The 23,746-nt window shown below is 37.3% G+C and overlaps 1 protein-coding gene across 1 annotated transcript in view; it reads right to left on the reverse strand.

The window, feature by feature from the left end:
• Window positions 1-23,746, reverse strand: part of FRYL (FRY-like) — a gene marked incomplete at its 5' end in the record, with an annotated part of 79,336 nt that overhangs the window by 44,000 nt on the left and 11,590 nt on the right. The window contains 23 exons of the mRNA XM_010148894.1: window positions 1,273-1,357; window positions 2,600-2,768; window positions 3,998-4,138; window positions 5,042-5,301; window positions 6,026-6,194; window positions 7,317-7,416; window positions 7,662-7,816; window positions 8,732-8,842; window positions 9,349-9,509; window positions 10,013-10,185; window positions 11,797-11,888; window positions 12,873-12,930; window positions 14,734-14,858; window positions 15,825-16,020; window positions 16,427-16,695; window positions 17,674-17,760; window positions 17,853-18,038; window positions 18,812-19,049; window positions 20,150-20,257; window positions 20,471-20,603; window positions 21,307-21,478; window positions 22,173-22,259; window positions 23,224-23,332. Coding sequence (XP_010147196.1) covers window positions 1,273-1,357; window positions 2,600-2,768; window positions 3,998-4,138; window positions 5,042-5,301; window positions 6,026-6,194; window positions 7,317-7,416; window positions 7,662-7,816; window positions 8,732-8,842; window positions 9,349-9,509; window positions 10,013-10,185; window positions 11,797-11,888; window positions 12,873-12,930; window positions 14,734-14,858; window positions 15,825-16,020; window positions 16,427-16,695; window positions 17,674-17,760; window positions 17,853-18,038; window positions 18,812-19,049; window positions 20,150-20,257; window positions 20,471-20,603; window positions 21,307-21,478; window positions 22,173-22,259; window positions 23,224-23,332 — 3,384 coding nt within the window. The remainder of the gene's footprint in view (window positions 1-1,272; window positions 1,358-2,599; window positions 2,769-3,997; window positions 4,139-5,041; window positions 5,302-6,025; window positions 6,195-7,316; window positions 7,417-7,661; window positions 7,817-8,731; window positions 8,843-9,348; window positions 9,510-10,012; window positions 10,186-11,796; window positions 11,889-12,872; window positions 12,931-14,733; window positions 14,859-15,824; window positions 16,021-16,426; window positions 16,696-17,673; window positions 17,761-17,852; window positions 18,039-18,811; window positions 19,050-20,149; window positions 20,258-20,470; window positions 20,604-21,306; window positions 21,479-22,172; window positions 22,260-23,223; window positions 23,333-23,746) is intronic.

Genomic DNA, 23,746 nt, shown 5'->3' on the forward strand with positions numbered 1-23,746 from the left:
AGGAGAGTGCTAAAAGCAAAATTTCCATGCTGTTTCTCCATAAGTCTCTAAAATTCTCTCCTCTTGGCAAGTCCAAGATGTACACGGTATATCTGATGAAAAAACATGTGCCCTGGGGAGGTTTTAGAAAACCCTAAGCCAAAACTTGCAGACTTTCAAAACCACCTTCACTATTTGACAGGTTTCTTCTGCTCCAGCCCCCACAGCAGCCAAATACTTGTCTGCTCCTCGCTAGGCTGAATTCTGAATGACAACTCAGATTTCACAGTCTCCCGTGATTTATTTTCACACCACACCCCCCCAATTTAACTGAAGGAATGGGTTGTCTCTGTCAATATATTTACTAATCTAACTGCGCTGACAGAATTATCCCAGGGAAGGAAAAAAAAGTGTCCACTGGGAAATTATATTGGAAATGTAACTACTAAGGCTCTCACACAAGTCGTCTCAAAATAAACTGCTTTGTGAATTTACCACATAGTAGCTACTCTACAGTAATGGCTTGTGTGCACTTTTTTCTCATGCTAATTACAGAATCCCTCTTCCCTTTTCACATTAAGGTCAGCTATCTCATATTTAACACAAAATGAGAGCATGCCCAGAGTCAGTTACTGCTGAGCTCCAAGCCTACAGCCTAAGTCCATGTCAACTGTTTGCTTTCCACCAGCCTCCCACCAGCACCACTATCTGGCAAATTTCTCCAAAAGATCGTTCTTAAAAAGCTCAAAAATTAAGGAAGGAGGTCTGTGTTTTAAAGCTAACTGGAAGGGATCTTGCCACAAATACCAAGCATCCGAATACCCTAACTGGGAGAATAAACTAGATTTCAACACATGAGCACTGTTGATTGCTAGTGAGCTAAGAAACCGATTTGCAAATTGGCTACATTACTAAACAAAGAATGTTTGCCCTCGATGTATCCATATCCACCTACAGAGTAATTCCTCTAAGGTAAACTTATACAATCCAGTGTAACAGCAGCTAATCTAGGCATCAATAACAATATAGCTATACCAACACAAAGCCTGACCTGGACAGGACCCTCAATTTACTCAGCTGCTCCTACAGCTTTCTGAGGTCAAACTACAATTGAGGATGCTGCTGTTAATTCCAAATAGCACTCCAAATCTGTCACTTAAAACTTGTAAAACTTACAGTCATGTATTTCCTGCAATACAGACATACCTGGAGCCATAGAAATGCAAGTATTTATAACACCTACCAGGAATTCCTCTAATTCAACTAGTAACTACTCTTAGAGAAGATACTTACTTCTCTTCAATATTGTCTTTTATATGTTTACTGTCAGGGTTGCCATCTGTGGGAGCTACCATTGTATTGCTACTGGAAGTGGTACCTGTGAATTACGGACAAAGAAAAAAGATTGGTCAATAAAAAAGAAAAGCAGTCTTAAGCACTACATGATGACCTTTATTTACTTGTCCGAGCCAAGAGCCCTAACTGGGTTTACACTACAGCAACTGGCACCAATACAGAGCCAGAGAAATAACTTTCACATGCAAGAAAAAATTTGTAGTTTAGACTAAAAAACTATGAGCTGCTACCATAATGTCACTAACAGGGAAAAAAATCAAAATAACCCACTCCAGGAATCTCTGGGACTTCAATGTAAATTCAGTAGAAAGGTTTGGTTTTGAAGCAGGATCTAGAGACCCGTTCCTTTCTTTCCTGTATGCTGTACCTCACAGTACTCCGTAAAACGTAGCTGGATTTTGGTGTGCAGTTCATTCAAACCACAAACAGCGTAGGGACTAAAACCTAACAGACTGCAGTGAAGCTTGGAGCAACTTCTTTTTAAGAGAAACTTGCAAGCACCACACTGAAGAGACGACCACCATTGGAAATACTTATGCATCCTCCCCACAGATTTTGCTACTCTCAATTACACCTAAGTGCAAGAGCCCCATAATCTTTTTTCATCATTTTAAAACACTTTCATGAACAAGTGCCAATGCACTTGTGATCTGGAAAATCCCTATGCTTAGATACCCTCCCATCCGTCTTTTGTGGCTCATTTTGAAAGATGTTTCACCCAAACCAGACAGCTTTTCTCAGCATGTTCTGGGTTTGAAGCATGAGGCAGACACTTCTTCAGTGGGGCCTTTTTGATGACTGATCCAATTTTAATTGTAAATGACATCTAAATAAATGATCCTAACTAAGTTTTCATAAATCCACTTGAACAAATTCATATGGATGAAGCCTGTGTCTGTAACAGAACTTCAAATGTAACAACTTACATGGATTTAAAATTATAAAAATTTTCCCAGTTGTTTGACTGAATTGACACAAAAGTGATGTATTGAGGGTAAACAGTGTAAGACCTGAACACAAAGTCTTGCACATATATTAATAAAAACCTGTTCCTTGTGAACCTATCAGATGTTCTTTAATAAGAACTCTGGGTACCCCAAAAACTGAAGATCTTGTAAAACAATCTTGGTACCTTAATTTATTTTTAGAAACAGAACATTGTGTTCCTACTGAATATTTACAGATTAACTCCAATATTATAGCTGGTTGATAACAGCATGTTTATCACTGACAATAATAAAAGTTTAAGTTAATAAATTCTCACCTGAAGTGACAGAGGGGATTTTGTAACTGGAAGTAATGCGGTAATATGGTGGATTATCCATATGGGTGACTCCTGAACTGACAGGATCTGTAAGCTGAAGTTCACTCACCAGCTCTTCTAGTAGTTGCATTGTTTTATCTCTACCCAAATAAACAATAACTTTCTTTACCTGTCACCAAAAAAAGTATATGTATATAAAATAGTAAGTACACAAATAAAATTCTTATTACAGTGACCTTATTAAAAAAACATTATCTCCATCCTTTTGAGAGAACTCAAAGATGCAAGTTATCCAGGGCATGTGACTCATGTAAAACTTGTTCAAACTGTGTATGCAGAGATTTTGGGCTGCACATTGAGCTAGATTTCCTGATATGCAGTTAAAATGACTGTCAATCAATGAAGAGATTAAGCTGCCCTTGGTAAGAACTACATAATATTATAGGTCCTGTTATCTCCATCCTTTTGAGAGAACTCAAAGATGCAAGTGATCCAGGGCATGTGACTCATGTAAAACTTGTTCAAACTGTGTATGCAGAGATTTTGGGCTGCACATTGAGCTAGATTTCCTGATATGCAGTTAAAATGACTGTCAATCAATGAAGAGATTAAGCTGCCCTTGGTAAGAACTACATAATATTATAGGTCCTGATACTTAAAACAGATTCCTCTTTCTTCCTTTGTTTACCTCATATCTAGGGTTTTTTTGTCTATTAGCAAATCCTATAACAACTTGCTACTAAAAATATTACTTCTAGACCTATCTAATTCTTCCTAATGAACAGAAACCAACTGTTCCAAGGATTTCCATTTTAGGACGGAAAGACGTTGTTCAGTGTATGCTCCTAATAAAATTAATCTAAATTTAGCAATCAAACTCTTGAGCTTCCTTTTTATGACAAAGGAAGGAAAAAAAAATGAACAAGTCTTTTCCATTTTTTATAGTTTACTCAATAAATAAGGCCGATGGTCCACGCAGTACACGGTAAATTTTGACAATTCATAACTAATAAGACGGGTAATGGACTGTTTCAGACTTACCACCCTGAGTAAACTGGAATAGTCACTAAGTTGTCTTAAGGAAGCCTCAGGTATCTTTGAGGTATGATATCCTTTTCTGGCTTACTTCCTTTCTCAAGCCTATTCCATTAATTCTGGGTTTAACTGAAACTAATGCTGAAATCTGGACATAGATGTCCAAAGTAACTAGAAGAAAAGAATTGAATTTGATTTGTTCATAGTATTTACGGGGCATGAAATACAGAGTGACACTATCACGTGACTGGAGATTCTGATACTAGAAATCCTGCCTCACACTGCTGTTTGGTGATCTTTGCTGCCAGACACACAGGTAACAAAGTATCAAGAGCACTAAGGAGACATGTATCCCATACTCACATAAGGCAAAAGGCTGGGCTCACTGTTCACGCCACAGATACTGATCAAGAAGTGCAAAATTATTTTCAGATTCTTTGGCCAGCTGTCTGCCAAAGTAGTCCAGACGTTTTCTATCTCTGACCAAGCCACTTCATCACCATACTAGAAAACAAAATAAGTATCTCTCCTGAAAACTCCAGTAGAAAACATGGCAAATACAGGCTACTTTCAAACACCAAGTGGGACAGATTTTAGGAAAACGAGACATAAGACCCGTAAGAAGCTGTTGCCTTTTTAACATTCCAGAATGAGGCCTTCACATATACTAATTTTTCTAACACATTCTGGAAATAACTATTTTCTTTTATAGCTATAAATACCTAAAAATATATCTGAACGTATTTATACCTATTATATATTTTACGTTTATACAACATAGACTTTGTACATTACATAAGTATACAAATATTTACTTATATGTGAGTTTCTTTACATATGGATAGGAAAAAAAGCTCTCTAAATTTATCAGAGGTCCATTCTCCCACTTGCTGACAATCCTGCATAAAATTCCATGGATCACATGCTGCCAAGAATTTTTAATTTGTAGCCTAAAACATCATCTCTCATCAGTAGGATTCAAAGATATCAAGAATTGGCAGGAGCACTGGATGTGACCAATCCTTTTTCTCTGTTGGAAGTAGCTGTCGGAGGAAGGAGGAGGGTCTATCAACCTCTGGCAACAAGATTTGTTCCAGAACTCCACTTTGAGATCACAGGTGAACAGGTGACTTGGTATTATCTACCCAGCTAGACATCTATAGTGCCAAACAGCAGTTACATACTGTTACTATATAGAACAATTACGACAACATTTACATTACATATTCTGTATTTCTTGTAATAACTTGTAATATGGTATATTTTGGGTATACAAATGCAACTGATCCAATATGAGCACTAACTCTTGAAAGTTTTCTTACATAGTATCTCTGAACAGTATTTCCTTGCACCCTAAACCCAACAATCCACTGAAGCAAGCCAGAGCACTACAGTAAGTAGTTTTACCTTTGCAGTCATATACATCAGATTGTTCAGAACCATCGCTGTAGCCTGTGGGGATCCCCAGCCTTCTCCTCGTAGCCATCGTCGACTGTTCACCATCATTTCTCTGTCTTTCAAAGAATCTTCTTCATCTTCCTCTTGCCGATGAATGGTTGGCAAAGGCTTCAAGTCTACCAACTCAATGTTGTTCATCCATGGCAGCAGATAATGCAGCATCACCTGTCTCCCAGCCGGGTGAGCCGTTTGGATTCTCTGACTGACTTCTGTTATTCCAAAACACGCAAATTGCAAATCAATAACCAGAATTGTTTCAGTAAAAACAACAGCCATGAGCCCAGCAGCCCCTACTGACATAAAGTAATGCTGATACAGACGTAATTTTTTGTTCAGCTGACTGGCACTATTTCATAACAATAAAGCCTGCAGTCTTCATTAAAGCTAACTGAAGGCACTGATAACAAACTAAGCTGAATAAACCACAGCAGTATATGCAAATATATATTTAATTGGAGGACAGAACTGAAAACCTAGAGCATGTTAAAATATACCAATTTTGGCAAAAACAACTTTAAGATTTTCTCTTCCTCATGTTAGTCCTGGTAGTTTTTTAAATTGATGTGAGAGTTTAATATTGTAATTGTTTAAAAATATTATTTTTCAGCAATTTACAGTAAATAAGAAAACACTAGAAAGAACAGAAGAATAATTTTGAAACACAGTTGCAAATTATTTCTCTAATGTGATTTTTCAGGGCTATTAGAAAGTCAGTAAAATTATCTGCTTCATGTTGTTTCCTCTTGAATATATTTCAACGTAAACAAAAATTGACACTCAGTAAATTCCGTTTTCTCCATTCAATATGATGATGTTATCTTCTTGTCCTGACTTTAGTGCATTACATACAATTTAATTATTGAAAAGTAAGAATTACACATTTTGTGCAACACTTGACCCGATGAAGTTTTCTGCTTTGTTTTAAAACCATACCTGAGAAGATAGCAAGTGTTAGCTCAGGATAAGTCCTTGCTAATTCTTCTGAAAGTTGGTAATACGACACAGAATACAGATGTGGTAAAGGAGAAGGCTGACCCAAAACCCCATCCGTCCGCTGCACTTCCAGTTTGTGAGCATAACGGAACATCTTTGGTTCCAAGATCTGTAACGGTAACGTTCAGAATTTGAAGCTAAGCACAGAACTACAATGGAAATCTTTAAACAAAACCACCTTTTACATTAATCTATCTACTCTCACTTTAATGCTTTCAATCTATGCAGATCTCCGTACATCTACAGTATTCACCAACACTGGTAATTTCACAGAAGACAACATAAGACTCACTCCACTTGAGTTTCCAGCAACACATTTCAGAAATCTGCTTTCACAAAACACCATATTAAATACAAATTCCTCTATAACAAAATGTGAAATACTATTGAACATTTGTATTTCCAAACTACCGACTTCTGCTCATTTCTTAAACATGGCTAGGAGCTACATATGCTTGGATGTGGCAGAGATGCAGCAGGAGGCTAAAGCACTTTAATACTTTAAAAGTCACTTTTGGCTGACCTTCAGCAGTGGTGTTCACTTGAGAAGACAGACGGGGCTGAAGAGGAGGGTGGTGTGAGTGACAACGTACCAACAGGGGTGGTACTGCAGCAGGGGCTTTACTATTGAATTGAGCCGACAACAACAACCTTTGAAAAAAACTCCAAGTCTGGTGTGGTCTGAGCCACAAGCAGAACAGATTTATTTATTCATTTTTAAACACTAACACTGCCTGTAAGATTAAGCTTACTACTAAATGACCTTGGAAAGGAATATAAAAAGTAAATCAAATGGCTAACAAGATTTTCACTATCCTCTCTCCACGCAGATACGTGAAAAAAATATTTGTTATTAATGCAAAAGTCATCAAACTGACTGCCACCCCAGCAGACTAAAGGGATGGGAAGCAATATACTTGGACAAATGGAGCAATATACCACTGCTTCAGGGCCAAAACAGAAGCAGCTTGATTTAGGTTTTGGCTCTTGAAAAAGCAGATATTATGAAAATACAAGTCCTGAGTGCTTAGTTCATCAAAAGGACACACTTCCGCTAAAGTCTATTTGTACCAGGATCTGGCTTATGTACCAAAACAGAGGGGAAAAAAAAAACCCAACCCCAAACAAAACAAACAAAAGCAACCCAATACCCAACATTACTGAAGGGACAATCAAATAATAAGAGATTTTTTAAAAGGGAAAAAATATTAATCAAAATTGGCTTACAAACCTGTAATAGTTGCATAGCAACTTCATAGATAGCCCTAGTAGAATCAGCTGCTTTAAATAGTATCAGATTCAGGAGGGTCACTGTATCACACTGGTAATCCCTAAGGAAAAATTGCAAGTGTGAAATAAGTAAAATCACATTTGGCTTTGTAAAATTTGAATTTATTAAAGTTTAATTTACAGGAGATATGGTACGGGATAACATAACATTTTGAGAAGGTTCACTTGGAACACATAGACACACACAGAGGTCATCTTTTCTCTTTGAGGGAGGAAAAAACCCCAGTTCTACATGAAAGTACACTTTGACAATGAAAGTTTAAAGTTCTGAAAGACGCTGTAGTACCTGTTTTGGAACACGCTGGCTATGGCTTTAAAACAGCCAGCTGCCACCCGCTTGGAACCTGTGTAACACCGGTCTACGGCCCAGTACATGAGGTTACTCTGGTCAGGGTTGAGTTCCAAGAGCAGCATGACTGCCTCGCAGCCTAGCTGGTGAACCTGTATTCCAGAAACGAACCAATATGTATTTATAAATATAGAAAAAAAAGACGAACTTACTAAAAAGGCATAAAATAGGGAAATAGATATTTAATAAATTAAACCCCAAAACAACCAAAAAAACCCAAACAACTGCAATACAAAAAATTGGTTACATTTAAACCCAGTGAGACCTCAGCTTAGAATAACAGCACATAGTTCTATCAAACTGTTTAAGGTTCAACTTGCACACACAGTCATAAATTACTGAAGCAAATAACTACATCACTCTACTGACTTTTTTTTTTCCCCCATCAGTTCCAAGACTACCTTGAGCTATTTATTATTTTGACTTGTCCTATTAAAAGCCGAACACTGACCGGAAAGCATCAGATACAGAAAAGCACTTAAATATATGCAGGAATTCCAATGGGATACAAGGGACAGATCTACACGGAGACTTGCACGTTCTCCTGAATCAAAGTGGCCCACTGGATTGTATTTTAAGGTAGTCCTAGTATTGGTGCACTGGAGGCCCTACCTTTGAAACCTAAAGTCTGCCTTACTGCTCAGATGTAAAGCCTGGGCTTTGTCACTTCACAGGACTCAGAACGGACTCTACAGTCTCAGAAGAGTTCAAAATCTCATCACCTGTAAATTTCTAAAAGATCTGCTTATTACTATAACAACTTAGTACAATGTTTTGCTCCTTGCCTTTTCCATTCTGATTTGTCTATTCTTAGGCTGGGATCAGGGACTGCCTTCCTCAACAGGGTGAATACACATACTAAGGGCAGTGCAAAAAAAAGCACTATGAAAACAGCTTTGAGCTTAATCCACTCTAAGGCATTTAGGCCAATCTGACCACAAACCTCGTTAAAGCGTATGCTGAAGACACTGATAGTTGCAAACTAATGTGGACATTGCCTGTATTACCTTTTTATCTTGTGAATCCAAAATATTATCCAGCCATTTGTATAAATAGCCATCAGATGAGAGCCCAACGTTATCTGCAACAGGGCCACAACACAGTACAGCAGACATAGCCTTTAGAAAGTAATTGAAAAACACCACATTTTAATAACTCAGATACAGGAACTGCTTTTACCAAGCCAATTAAAACATCAGAAAAATAACTTCTATTCTCTCAAGGGATGAAAACCAAGGGTAATAAAAAACTGTTTAGCAGCTTATTCAAGAAATTATCAAATCATAATTTTATCAACTCCCAAAAACAAGGAGCTGTCAATACTGAAATGCTGACATATGTACTTTTACACGAAAGCCTTTCTCCTTAGGCAAATGAGGGCTAAAATCATGGGAAGTGAACATTTACTGATGATTTTCAGAAATTCCTATAGCAAGTGCAATAGTTTCCAGTATGGAAAAAGTCCAACTGTCATAAATATAGATGTAGACAGAACAGAAAAAGAACCAAGTCATGAATGGCAACAAGAATGTGAAGACCACATCCAAAAAGCCCAAATGTTAAATTTGCATTAGAAAATTCAACCTGACAATCTATTTCTGAGATTCAAAAAGTGCTAAAATACCTTTAATGCACAGTATTGGTGTCTGTTTATGCGCATGTTTCTATCACTGTATCTGTCCAGGGGAGTAAACATGATGCTAAAAGGACCTGCCCAATGACTGAACAACATAAATAGACTGTGGCGTAGACTCTGCTGTGGAAAGACACTTCTTCTCTGGTGTACTGTAAGAAAAACACACAGTTAGACACACTACTCTTATCTGTCTTTAAAATAAAGTATGTAAAACAGAAACAGGCCCCAACAATGAATATAAAAGGAAAAAACAAAGTAAAGACACATTATTTCAACAGCGTAATAGCTGGATGTAGGTTTACTATTGTCCTGTTTAATGCCACGAGTGTACCAGAATAAGGTATGTATTAGTCTAGAATATTTAAATGCACTGCCAACCAACAAGTCTTTTGCTAAGTTACTTGTACGCTTCCAAACAGTACCAAAAATCCCTCTTAGAAGCTCTTCATGCTGAAGTTCTATACAAAACTGATGGCATAAGTTATTTTTATTAAAGTTAGAGAAAAAGTGGATTTTTGTTTCTTTATTTTTTGTGGCTGGTTTTTTTTGTTGCTGTTATTTTTTTTTTCTATATATACAATTATTTTTTATTAAGGCAGGCATTTTTTATATAAAGGCAGGCATCAGAACTTACTAAAGCATTTCTACATACCTGGAACATTTTGTATGATATTTGCCACTAAGGCACTAAAATGGCATCGGATATCCTTCAACGTATCAGAATCCTTTTCATTTTCTGCTTCTAGGAGTTGTCTCGTTAGATCGACATACTCAAGTAAAGTGTTGTTGAGGGAATGTGTTTCATTATCAAGGCCACCACTTGCACTTAAAATAAAATCAAACAGTGTGATAAATACATACAATGATTTTTGAAAACAATCCTTATTTTTGTCTCAAAAAAAAAACCCCAAACCTACCACCTCATCACAGCAAATATTTAATTCAAAGTCATTTCTTCACACAGCTTCTTTTTCAGTGTTAAATAAAAAGCTCCAGTGAAAGGAAGTAATCAAGGCCCACTATCAGAAATCGCTCTTCTTTCCACAGAATTAGATCTTATACTGGGGACAAATGTTACAAAATAATAGAAATCCCCAACCAACCAACCCAACCCAGCCCCCACTAAAACCACACCATTTGTAAACCAGAAAAAATCAAGACTACTACTTGAGTGTAGACATCTGTATTACACACTGCCTTGCGGAGTCAGATGTCCAGCACTTCATGACAGGCGATTGGCTAGTAGCAGATGAAAGCAATTTATCCATTTTATACGTTCATTTCCCATTCACGTCGCTTTAGCATCTGACTAGACATCAGTACTAAGCTAAATAAGGAGATTAAAGACTGCACGTGATTCATATCTGCCCTCCTTGGAAAAACAACTGTTAGAAGGGTGGCAATTCCTTTCCTCTCTGCTTCCTCCACCATCCTTCCACATTTGTACTGCAGACAAGTAATAAGCATGCCCTTTTAAAGGCATAAAAAGATGAGGTTTATGATAACCCCTGATTTCTTGCTAACTTCCACCACAAAGTCAGACTGGCTTCAGAGAGAACAGCTCACAAAGTTCCAGGGTGCAGACTGTGGTTAGGAGGTATTTTACATACGTTAATTAAACACCAGCCAGTACTTTAAAAAATAAGAAGGAATAGTACGTTTTAACAGCTGCACCCTGAAAAAACAGCATGCCAAAAGGAAGAAAGCCATTCCAGCAATGCTTCTAAGGCAATATCCTGAACTACACTGTGGTAGCTTGCTTAAAGATTGAGAATTTCACACTGATTATATTGCTACAGTTGACAAATAAATGTTTAAGTATCCTTGTCTAACAGAATGGGAGGAGTTAGCCTAACCACCTCCCAGCCTGCTTCCTCTTCTACAACTCCACCTGCATCGAATTAAATTTGCAAGAGACTTGTAAAACATATACCAGAATTATAAGTTTTCTTTCACAGTGTCCCTAGACAAGTAGGGTAAACTGAGGAAAAAACCCAGCATGCCTCAGGAAGAAAGAGGTCCAATATTAATGAGCAGTAGCCTTCTCTGTATAGGACACACTGAATAGCCTCTGGACTCCAGGTGAGGAAGAATTCCAGACCAATTATGAAAGAGCTGTAACTTGCGTTTTTGGATCTGTGTAACTGGTGCTGTGTTTGGGCACACACAGACAAAAAGGAACGTGACACACTGCCTGTTCACAGCAATGTACCAGGGAACAGCAGCATTTTAAATAAAGCACAGAGACAAACCGTATCGCCGGGGAGGGATTAGAAAGCCAGAAAAATTCCAAATTTTATAAAACCGTGTCTATTTATTTAGTGGTGTACTAAACCTCACTGAAGAATCTTGCACACTTTTTACCGTGGGTCATAAGAATACTAGTGACTTCATTCAGAAGCGTAAGGAACATCATCTCATCAGGGCTGCCCCTACCTGTGACTAATGACACCAGCATCTGCCAACAGCTCAAATATTCGTACTAGTTGTACTCGTAAAATATCTCGACGCCTGCGTCGTTTCATGTTCTGTTCAACAGAGGAAGCACAAGATTAAATGAAGCAGAGGAAAAACTAAGTATAAAACCAGTGTGGCATATAAAAGCGTTCTTATATTTCTCGTACAACTGGCATCAATTATCAATTTTGAGATGAGTTACCAAAATTGCTAGAAATTTTCATAAACCAGACAATGAACACAATTTTTCCATGACAACTCCAATATATACCAGGTGTGCTATTACATGCATTATCAAAATAACTTTTAAATCAGTGTCCTGTAGCCAAATGCAACATATAAAATGATAAACTGAAGTAAAATGCCAATCTTTCTACATATTTTCATGCAAGACTGACAAAACACACTACAGCCCAGTAACACTTTGAAACAGAAGTGATGTTCATTTCCATCATCTGAACTTCATTACAAACTAGTTAATAATGAGAATATGACTGTTACCACAAAAAATACTGAGTAATCATCTCTGAGTTTGTGTTTGCAGAGATTATTATTTACATGAATATCTACTGAAGATTCTAAACCCTGCTGTAAAACATGCTGTCCCATCAGAAATCTTCAGTCACACCAGTCAGTCAAGTGACTTCACAGGCTTTGTAAATTTAAAATAAATAAAGTTGGTAGGCAGCAGAACTCAGTTCTAGGTCTTAGGTATTACTAACTGTGTGCATGTTACTGATGATAAAACAAAGTAACAACTTTGCAAAACTGAGCTTAGGTAAAAGGAATAAAAAAGATTGTAGAAAAGGTTACAGTAATTCTTTCATCACAGAACCTCTGGCACAGGAATAATACAGAGCTCAAAAACAAATACAAAGCTCTTCTAGCGTAAACATCTCACAATCATTTAAAAAAGTAAGACCTCACCTTTTTATATGGCATACTGACAGTTTTTAGGAGCAGAAATTAAAGAACATAACTAACATTTCTTTACTACCATTTGTGAGAAGCTAGTTAGAAGTGTGTACTGAGCATCATGGAAACTCTCTCATTACCTCCGGCCTTCTTTCAAGTGCTTCCTTAATTATAGGATGTAATTCTTCTATTAGTTCCCTGAATTAAAATAAAATAATTAAAAGGATAAAAACAACCATTAAATTAATGTTTCAAATGAAAGATGTTTCACCGCAACTAGTGTTACAATACAACTTAAAACAACCTCAGGTTTTCCTTCTTTACTTGTAGCTTTCTGAAATAAATCAGCATTTAAAAGAGATGTTTCCTAGAAAAATATTTTCCTCATTTAAAAGACAGACTACCAAATGGATGTCTCAATAATTACCACTAAATTTGCATTCACTAAGTATTTCTGTCACAGATTAATTTCATATTCAAGGTTTAACAAAGTCTTATGGTGCAAATAGATATTATTATATATTAGAAAGAAAATATGTTGGCAGCTTATCATACAATGCTCTTTCAGTTGTCATGACGCATTTAGTTGTTAATACAGTTTGTGTAAGGCCAATAATGCTATGGTGACACAAGTCAGACTAGTCGCTATGAAAACTGAAAAACAACATGGTTTGATGCTGTGGTTACATTTCCTGTTTGTTCTGCTAATTACACTAAGGTAAAAGCATATTGGTTTTACTTTAAAATTTGTTAAGATAGTAACTACTGTCTCTACTTTAGAGTTGTTGGAGCATGACAATTCTTCCAACAGAAAACAAAAAAGAGAAAAAGAGAAAAGAATATTCACAGAGTCATAGACTGGTTTGGGTTGGAAGGGACCTTAAAGACCATCTAGTTCCACCCCCCCTGCCATGGGCAGGGACACCTTCCACTAGACCAGGTTGCTCCAAGCCTCATCCAGCCTGGCCTTGGACACTTCCAGGGATGGGGCATCCACAGCTTCGCTGGGCAACCTGTTCCAGTGCCTCACCACCCTCTCTGGGAAGAACTTCTTCCTGAGATCTAATCTAAACCTCCCCACTTTCAATTTAAACCCGTTACCCCTTGTCCTGTCACTACAGGCCCTTGTAAAATGTCCCCCCCAGCTTCCTTGTAGCCCCTTCAGGTACTGGAAGGGGCAATAAGGTCTCCCCGGAGCCTTCTCTTCTCCAGGCTGAACAAGCCCATATTCTAGCAAGTTTAAGTGATTGCATATACATATAATCTAGAATAAAAAATGTTCCAAAGTAAAAAATACCAAGTGGGGAGGAACAGTACTTGAAGAAACCCAAACCCAAAACAACATATCAGTGCAGAGCTGCAATGGTGAAGGGTGGGCTACAGCTACCATCTGGTGTGAGTATATACATTGGAAAGAGGAAAAAAGCTGGTCATCAGAAACAAGACATAAAATTCAAAATAAAATCAGAAGATGGATGAGAATCAGATTTTTTTTTTTTTTTGAAGTTTGGTGAATGGTTTCTGATTTAGAAAACATGGATTTTTGGTAAAATCCTTTCTGAAAGCATTTTCTAGGGCTGCAGAGCACAATTATGATTTAAGTTGTTCAGTAGATCTCCAGGGTCATGGGACAAAGCCTTGCTTTACTCCTGGTAGAACAGTCAGATATGATATAAAACTTTAAGATTATCAAAGGAGGCCAACAGAATACTGTAACTGAGGACTTGGCATTATGATTTCAAATACATCTTTGGCTCCTTATCTGCCATAACATGGGACACAAGTGACGGGAGAGAAGCATCATCTCATTCAAAACCAAGAGTGTTAGCAATCCCTGGTTTCTTCTGCAGGAGCAGAGCTGCTTGCATGGCAAGACAAAGAGCCGTTTTCAGAGCTTTTGAAAAATTCTTAAAAGGAAGAAAAGGAAACCTTTTCCTCTGAGCTCTGATTCCCCAGCTTTGTAATCAAGTAGCATAAAACGAGGTGAAACACAACAGTTACCTAAAAGCTCCTGGGTTGGTCCTGCCAAGTCCCAGCACAAGGGATTCTGTAATTTCCATGCTCTCAGAGCGCATCATTGGAACTATGTGCTTAAACAGGGAGGAAGGGGATGGAATGCCAATGACCTAAGAAGAAAACCAGAATAAACCAGAATGTAGTAGTTACTAAACAATCAAGTGGTGGGACATTAAAACATGTCCTGTAATTTTACAGTCTTCTCACACTAATCAGTGACTTAAAGTGATAAAAATGAAATTTTTGATTCTTGACATGGAAAAAGACTTCCTGAAACAGTGCAGTAATGTTAACTACTTCTCTGATCCTTGTATTAATTGAATTTTCACTGTCAGATGACAAGGAATGCCTCAACACAATATACAGACGCTTTGCACGTTGAGTGTATCTGCCCTCCTTAGGGAGAGGAAGCAGACAACTCCTCAGACTCCACTGCTGCTCTCGACGAGAACAAAGCTTGCAGCCTACGGTTTCTCAGATTTTGGGAAAGGATCTTGGTAACAAACAATTATCTGCCTCTGCCAAAAGTCTGCTGCATATTCCATGAGTTATCTTCACCTCTACTGTACCTCCTATAGGAAGCCAAAAAGGAGAAGAACAAAAAGAAGCAGCAGGAAGAAAAAACAAGGTTTTGCAGGTGATATGAAGCAAGGCAGACAGAAAACTGACTGTGGTTGGGAAAAGTAAGAAGACACATCATGCCTGAACACGTCACTGAATTGTGAGACTACTTGCTCAGAAGTACAGAAGTCTCCTGACACAGAAACTCCAAACACTTAATGGTAAATAAAACACTTAGTCATTACCACTACAGAAGACTTTGAGATTGGGTTAATGTTTTCATGCCATGACTAGATTTTGACTTAAAAAAAAAAATAACTAAGCAGAAAAGCCTCTACAGCACGGATTGAGAGAAGCAAACCAAAACACTATTCTAAACAAATGAAAGGCAAGTGTATAGTACAACATGTTTACAAACAAATTACACCAGTTTAAGACTCATGATTAGGCCCCTCTGGTGTTTCTACTTCCAATAACATGTCAACTTATTTGCAGTAAGCATTAGAAGAACCTACTCTTGAATCCATGCTATAACCGCTGTCAGGAGTAGACGCCAGCGTCTCAGGAGGGGAACATCTCACAGAGCCTGTGGAGGTGGAGGAGTTGGAAGAAGATGCTGCACTGCAGCAAAGAATCAGGTAGTTTCTCCAGAGCCCAATATAGGAGTCACTGCTTGTAGTAGTATTCACTTTCTTCGCATTGATAGGGCTGCTATTAAAATAAAAATAATTAAAAAAAAGCTCAGTACAGTAAATGAAGTTTATCAGGTTTTACTTTGGTTTTCTACTGAATTTATGTCATTGCTTCCAAAATTGTTAACATGGTACACTCTGAATAAATTGTTCAGAATAGACCTGCACATAACATATGCTTTTATAGTCAAGCCTGTTGAACTAGGATATGGCCAAAGGCATGAATTAAGCAATCTTTAAAGCAGATAACTTTTTTTCCAGATAGAAGTGCTTTAATTTTTTATTATATAAAGCCAAATTAAACCCACAGGAAATATTAACAGTCCCTATGTCACCTCACTGAAACATGACGACACTACAAGGATGATAAATCTTGAAAGAATAGTCAGTATAATATATTGCATTTACTTTGGAAATTAACTTACTTTATATCCACTTGTGGAGACAGCAGTTGGAGTCTGGTATAAGCAAACGTCCAAGCATAGCTTACAGCTGTTGGGCAGTGTTTTGGAAGATTTTCCTGTTTCATAAAACTTGAGAGGCTTATAATCCACGGATCTTGGCCTTGAGTCACATGTGCAAATATCCATATATGTGATGGACTGACCACATCAAACTGGTGGCTGATTGGGGAGGAATTCCAGTCAGCCAGAGTTTGTAAATCTATTGAGCTGGGACAGTAGAGTAAAGTAGTCTGTGTGCATAAAAAAGAAGAGAACGAGGCAGTATTTAATATCCATGTATAGTAAGTAACAAACTTTTTATTGTTAAATATCTAATAAAGTATCAGTGTCAAAACCACACTTGGAATAGATAAATCACATAACTTATGGAGGTTTTTACAGAAGTTCCTAAAGTGGACAGTTACATAAACATGATGTAAGGGAAGGAACTGGGTATTAGGAAATAGTAAGTTCTAGAAAAAGGCCCTTTCACTCATGATGACTTAATTCTTCCGAGACATTCCAGACTCTAAAACTTAATCACTGCCTTATCACTGAATCCCAACTTATTACCTAAACCAAAAATCAGAAGAGCTTTTCCCTCATACTTAAGATTTAATGATAGACATATAAATGTGGAATTCAGCTCTTGTTCATTAATAGTTATAGCTTCCATCATAGAATCATAATAGACTGGTTTGGGTTGGAAGGGACCTTAAAGACCATCCAGTTCCAACCCCCCTGCCATGGGCAGGGACACCTTCCACTAGACCAGGTTGCTCCAAGCCTCATCCAGCCTGGCCTTGGACACTTCCAGGGATGGGGCATCCACAGCTTCTCTGGGCAACCTGTTCCAGTGCCTCACCACCCTCTCTGGGAAGGTGGTCCATCATGGATGAAGGACACATTAACTGTTAAGACACTGTATTGCTGCAGAAAAAGGAAGTGGTCTGTTTCAAATAGATCATAATGTATGAGCAAGGTGAGAAAAAACAGCTATAGACACAATGTCCGTGTGTCATAATGGCACACTTTCAATCTGGAAGCCTCACAACATGAGTTTTCTTGTTCTGTTGGATTTGTTTTGGGTTTTGTGGGGGTTTTTTGGGTGATGAATTGCTGATAAAGTCAGCATGATCATGATGACACTATCATTTAAAATATATACAATTTGTTTGGGACAGTTTTGCAGAATGACCTCACCTCACTTAACATAAAACCTCTCCTACCTGGTCAGCCCCAGTGAGATGTATGAAACTCTCCAGGATAGTAGCACTTAGTCTGTCCATTACATCTATAGCCAACTCATCATCGCTCTAGAAAGACAAAAAGCAAAGCATAAGAAGCTCAAAGAAAGCATAAAAGCCATTTCACTAAGCAGTCACAAGAGTGGGTGACCAACTCTTACCTTAGAAACTTCTAAAAGCGTGAACAAGGCCCTTATTTCTCGGAGAACGCTGACAGCTAATCTCCTGGTGGCAGGTCTTGTACTGCAAAGGATGACCAAAGCAAAGCCTTCCACCACGTGAAATACACTGGAATAAAGGGTCCTCTCCAGAGGAAGGGTATGGGCAGCCCCATTGGATACACCACGCTAAGAAAGACATCGCAGAAGTTAAGCAATTTAAGAAAAAAGTAAACACAACCAAGCTATAGTTCCATTATTGGCAGCGGCAGAATTAACCATGAGGTATTTAGAGCCTGTTTGGTGACTAGTTCAATTTTGCATTATGAAAATGGCATAATATCACCTACTTCGCTTTTTTTAGTATCTATTTGAATTCAGTCCAAAGAAATACCATAAAATAAGTCCCTGGAAGTGTCCAAGGCCAGGCTGGATGAGGCTTGGAGCAACCTGGTCTAGTGGAAGGTGTCCCTGCCCATGGCAGGGGGGTTGGAACTAGATGATCTTTAAGGTCCCTTCCAACCCAAACCATTCCATTATTCTTTCTTATTTCACTTTCTCACAAGAATGATGCAGTGAGGGCAAAATTAAAACCAAACAAGTAATTCTCTTATGTATAGGATTGTATAAAATTAAATTACTTAAACCTTTCGTTTGCTAGTAAACATGGTTTTTTTCTAGTTCTACTGTTTAACCACTCCTACTTACTATATTTCCAGTCACACATTATGTCTCATTAAGCAGAAATGAGAACATGAATTAAGTATTTAGGTAACACTTAATAATATTAAAGTAATTTTTTGGCAAAGATGCTGATCTAAAATAATAGGTCTGAAAATCCTCAGGCACTGTAAGAAAGTAAGCTGAATTTTTGTTACTTAGCAAACCAATAAAGCATAGTAATAAAATTGTACATAGATTCCAACCACGTTTTAACATCAAAGGACCTTATTTGGAAATACCTGAGAATCTTGGGTTTTATTGTGCATTTGGGCTGCTTGTTTCCACTGATTTATGAGCTGCACTAACATTTTTACTGCATTGTCAAGAAGCGTTGGGTGGACATCAGTCACTTCACGCACAATAAAATATACAAATCCTGAAAGAACATCTTCCCGCCAATCTGGAAAATCAAGCATTAATGCTTGGAGAGTATTGAAAGCCAAGGCACGAAGTTCTTCATCCATATGAATTGTCAGCCTGTTTAGAAAAAATAGTTGTATCATCAGCCTAGATTAGCATACTCTCAAACAGCGATAAATTAACCAACCATAAATTAAGTTTGATGTTAACTCTTCCTTCTTTACTGTACAATGTAGAATACTTCCAAACAGATGCATATTCAGCACTAAATACATCTGAAACTGGCTACTAACGCAAGGGGCTCGTATTATAGCAAAATAATGCAAGACTTGACAAAACATTATCACTTGTCTCATGTCTTTTATGTGATTTTTGACAGTAAAAAAAAAAGTGTTAGAAAAATCTTATTCTCTCACATTACTACTAACTTTCAAGTAGATGTAACTCAATGCACTATATGCAAATGAATTCATAATTTTAAAGCTAAAAGCTCTCCTATATTTCTGCACCAAGACCATTCTTGTATTAAAATTTTTTTTGAAAAATTAAGAATGGAAGGTTTATCACTCTAGTAATACGTAAAGCCTGTCTGCACGTACCAGAGCTACGTATTCTCACTGAATGCTCCGTCTACCCACCTGCAAACACCTGGCTGTCCAGTTGCTCAACTACTTATCAGTACTGATAAGGCACATTCAATTTAAATTGAAGTAAGGGATGGAAGAATATGGGTAGTGTTGGATCAAAAAAAAAAATGGAAAAAGGAAGCAGGATTAGTAGAGAACAAGAAAAGTTTCCCGTAAGTGACTCTCTCACATTTTGTTAGTGTCAAACAAGAAAGCCTTTATGATAATTTACAGTAATAGTAATAGGAAGGGGAAGGGAAAAAAGAAAAAGGAAAAAAAAAAGGAGAAAAAAGTATGAGAGTAATAACAAAAATATTAAGACACATTCAAAAAACAAAGTAACAGAAATAAATTCCTACTTTTCAAAAAAAATTTCTCTAAAAATAAGTGCAAGGTCTTCAGGATAAATTTACCTCCTGCTGCTCTGGAGAGGTACTTGGCCAGACGTGACCAACTGCAGAAGGCAGGCAGGAACAGGAAGAACAGATTCTGTATGCAGAGGACTGACACTACATAGTGCACTGACAAACTCCTATACACACAGCATTTCAAAAGGAACATCCGCTAAGAGCAGAATTTCATTTCCCTTACCTTGCAAGCAGTTCAATGAGGTCAGTCCTGCTCATGCCATCTGGAATCAGTCTTGGGATAGCAGCAATACAAGTTCTGAACAAATCTATCTTAGGTTTTCTCTCACCCCTACAAAAACAGTTTATAACCAACAAAACAGTAAAATCTATTTCAGTACACCACGAATATTTTCAGTTTCATGTCAAAACTAAGGAGCTAACAAAAATGTTTATCATTAACTAATGGAATTAGCACTCATTTAAACGTGGCATCCGCAACACTGCAGCATAAAAATATCAAGGCATATCTGTGACAGTGAAAATATTGTCATTCGGTACGTACGTAATCATGTCTTCAGGTTCTTTATTGGACATCTGCACGCTCGTCATGCACATGGGCCTTCCAACTTCTTTGTCCAAATGCCTAAGAATGCTATCCAGCGCTTTTCTGACTTGAGGGTAGTATATGGACATTCCTGAAAAGCCAAAGAGTTCCGATCACCTCTTCCATTTGGTCTCTTAATTTTCTCATTTTTACTACAGTATTTGCCACTTATTCAGCTTAGGACAAATTTGTTCTTGTACAAAAAGATGACATGAAACACACTCTTTAAGTGTCAAAAGAAATGCATGTTAAATGAGCAGTAGGAGGTATTATATAAAAGTAGAATTTTCTTTCAGAAAGAACATAAGGAAGCAACCATTTGCTTTTCTGTTTACTCAATTCCAAGAATTCTAGTTCTAGTTCAAATTTTATATGTGGAAACAGTCCTTTAGAGAAAATGATATCATTCCAAGAGATCAAGAGATTGCTGGGATCAAAATCGTCTTACTCCACTCCAGCTGTGGGACATCTGGGACATTGTGGAGTGACATCAAGGGAACAACAATTGCCATGCTATTTACCACACTAATTGCACTCAGGCTTCCTTGTGATAATTTGGCAATGCAAAACACTTCAATAAAAGCCATGGATTTGGCCTTGGACACCAGAAAGTCGATATTGTCTTGTGGCCCTCTCTAAAGCATCAAAGCAATTCTGTTAAAACAAACTATCATTAGATTCTTGCCAACATTTAAAATAAATGCAGAAATAGTTACACAAACGTACTGCTCAGGAGTAATTGAGAACATAAATGCACAGAGCGAAATGCCAACTTACAAAAGAATACAACATACCTATAACTTTTGCTTCCTCATCGGTCAGCGTTTTATTAAGAAAAATTTTCTTCACACGCAGAGTATTTCCTGAGGGAAGAACAACTCCTGTGGTTGGCATGGGTGGTTCACCATCTTTCTGCTGCAAGCTATCTGCTATGACAAGGAAGACTCTGAGGCCGATATTCATCCTCTTCAATAGCAAAAATGGAAGAAAAATGAAAGAGAAAACAGAAGAAATTATAACATGAAAGTAATACAGATGAGGCAAGACACAAATTGCATTTTTCCTCTCTTTTAAACAGAGAGCAGTACAGTTCCAATGGGATGGGTATTATTTAAATGTTATATATTAGGGTAATGAAAGTAACCAGAATAAAGTTTAAGCCTTCACTGCCTCCCTGCAACTCTGATTCCGGTTAATTGACTTGGCACAGGCTAATACGCCGAATATTTTATAGTACAGAGCACTAAAGGATTAATATAAGTCTCAAGAATGACATACTGAAGACAGACATTGCTTGAACATCTCATCTGTTAGGTCGGGTCTTGAACCGTAAGAGCTCTATAGGACTTTCTGAAAAAGAGACTTTCAGTCATACTGTAACAAAAATTCACACATACTTGGTGAAGTTCTTGGAGAAATGAGCCTGAACTGTAGTACTGCTGCTAGCTTACTCACCAGAAATGAAACAGAAATTGCGCACAATACAATTATTGTACACAATAATAATAAATAAATAAATTGTACCCAATAAAACAGTTTTAGCAGTTTCAGACATTCATTAATCTGCTTTCATCCGGGTTCAAAAGTAGTTAACCACTTTCCCCCAGAACACCCCCCAATGCCCTGTTCTCGCTGTATACAAGTAATGAGCTTTTTTTACCTCTGGATTAATGGTGAAGGTTTTAGGTGATTTTCCAACACTAAGAAGATCAAATATTATTTCTTTCATTGCAAAATCCAAACGTTCCTATAAAGGAAAATAGATTAATATGATCATCTCCTTTTTGTTCATATGCATAGCTTAATTTACTGACTTGGCACAGGTGCTGGGTACCATGTCTTAAAAGTTTAAAAAAAAAAAAAAAAATCTTCTTTCTCATATATTCTTATGACTTAACATTCTTTTTAAATATAGTACAATTCAACATAGCTCATGCCCTGATATGGTTAAACCATTATCCCTGAAAAAATTCCCAGAATATTCTGCTCAGGTCAGACACATTTCTACAAATGAACTGAACTTTTTTAGAAAACTAGAAATTAGTGATGAGAAGAGGAGAAGAGGAGCCCTAGGAAACAAGTATGAAGAGTAAAAGGTTGTGTGTCCTGTTCATTCATGTATGATCAGAAGCAAATCATTTTGGAAGCTGAAGCACAGACAAGCTATCAAGATACCTCTAATCTATAAAGTTAGGGATGAATAAGAGTTTAATCTTGTGAGATCATATCCTACATTTTGATAGTAGGACAACAGAAGCCCCTAGAACTATGTAAATCATAATACAACATTAACTGAACTCTACTGAATGCATTGCATCTTTTTTTTCTGTCTACAGAGGCTAGTCTCAAGGCTAAACATAAATAGATAGTACTGTTCAAATGCTTTGTTCCTTGTAAAAATATTATAATGGCATGTACTAATTATATTAGTGTATTTTTAATATCTATACATGCACAACAGTGCAACACAAGTGTAAATATTAATCATCATAATGTTCATACACAACAGTTACTGAAATTTAAGTAAAATAATTTTGCCAATAGCAGAAACAGAACGAGTAATTTCATTTGTTATACATATTTGGGGAATTTCTATTCAAGATATTAGAGCATTAGTTCAGTGTAAATATTTCACAAACTAACCTTAAACTTTTATTTCTTCCAAATAATGTTCCTCCTATTCTTCTATCTGTACCCAGACTTATTCTTACCTGAGCAATGAACTGAATAATCTTCACAAATATATTCAGAGGCGTGTCTCGTGGGACCACACTGCGTGATCCTTTTGGAAAAAGTGCTGATACAATGCTCATGAGACGGCTACAAGAATTTAGAAACAGAAAGAAATTAGAACACTTTTAAAGATTAATTTTTATCATAGCATAGATGTTACAGTTCAAATCTGGAAGAGTGTGTGGGGGAGGTTACCACTAAATAATACAGAAGCACGTGACAGGTAGGACCACCTACAGAAAGTACAGCCCTCTACTGTCACGGGCAACAGTATCATTCAAAAAGTGACCAAGATCCTGCTTTAAACTAGGAAGTAATAGCCAGGAGGAGGGGCAAAATCTGAACGACTCTTCTGAATTCTCATGATGCTAATTTATAAAGAAAAACTTATGATTTCCAGCCCATACTTAGTGATGGATACTTCATACCCTATTTGTATGGTACCATTAGTGCCTTTTAACCTGCTTCTTAGCTCTCCGCCCTCTTCTATCCCTATATATC

This window comes from Eurypyga helias, unplaced genomic scaffold (genome assembly GCF_000690775.1).
Source record: "Eurypyga helias isolate BGI_N326 unplaced genomic scaffold, ASM69077v1 scaffold6753, whole genome shotgun sequence".
Classification (NCBI taxonomy): Eukaryota; Metazoa; Chordata; class Aves; order Eurypygiformes; family Eurypygidae; genus Eurypyga; species Eurypyga helias.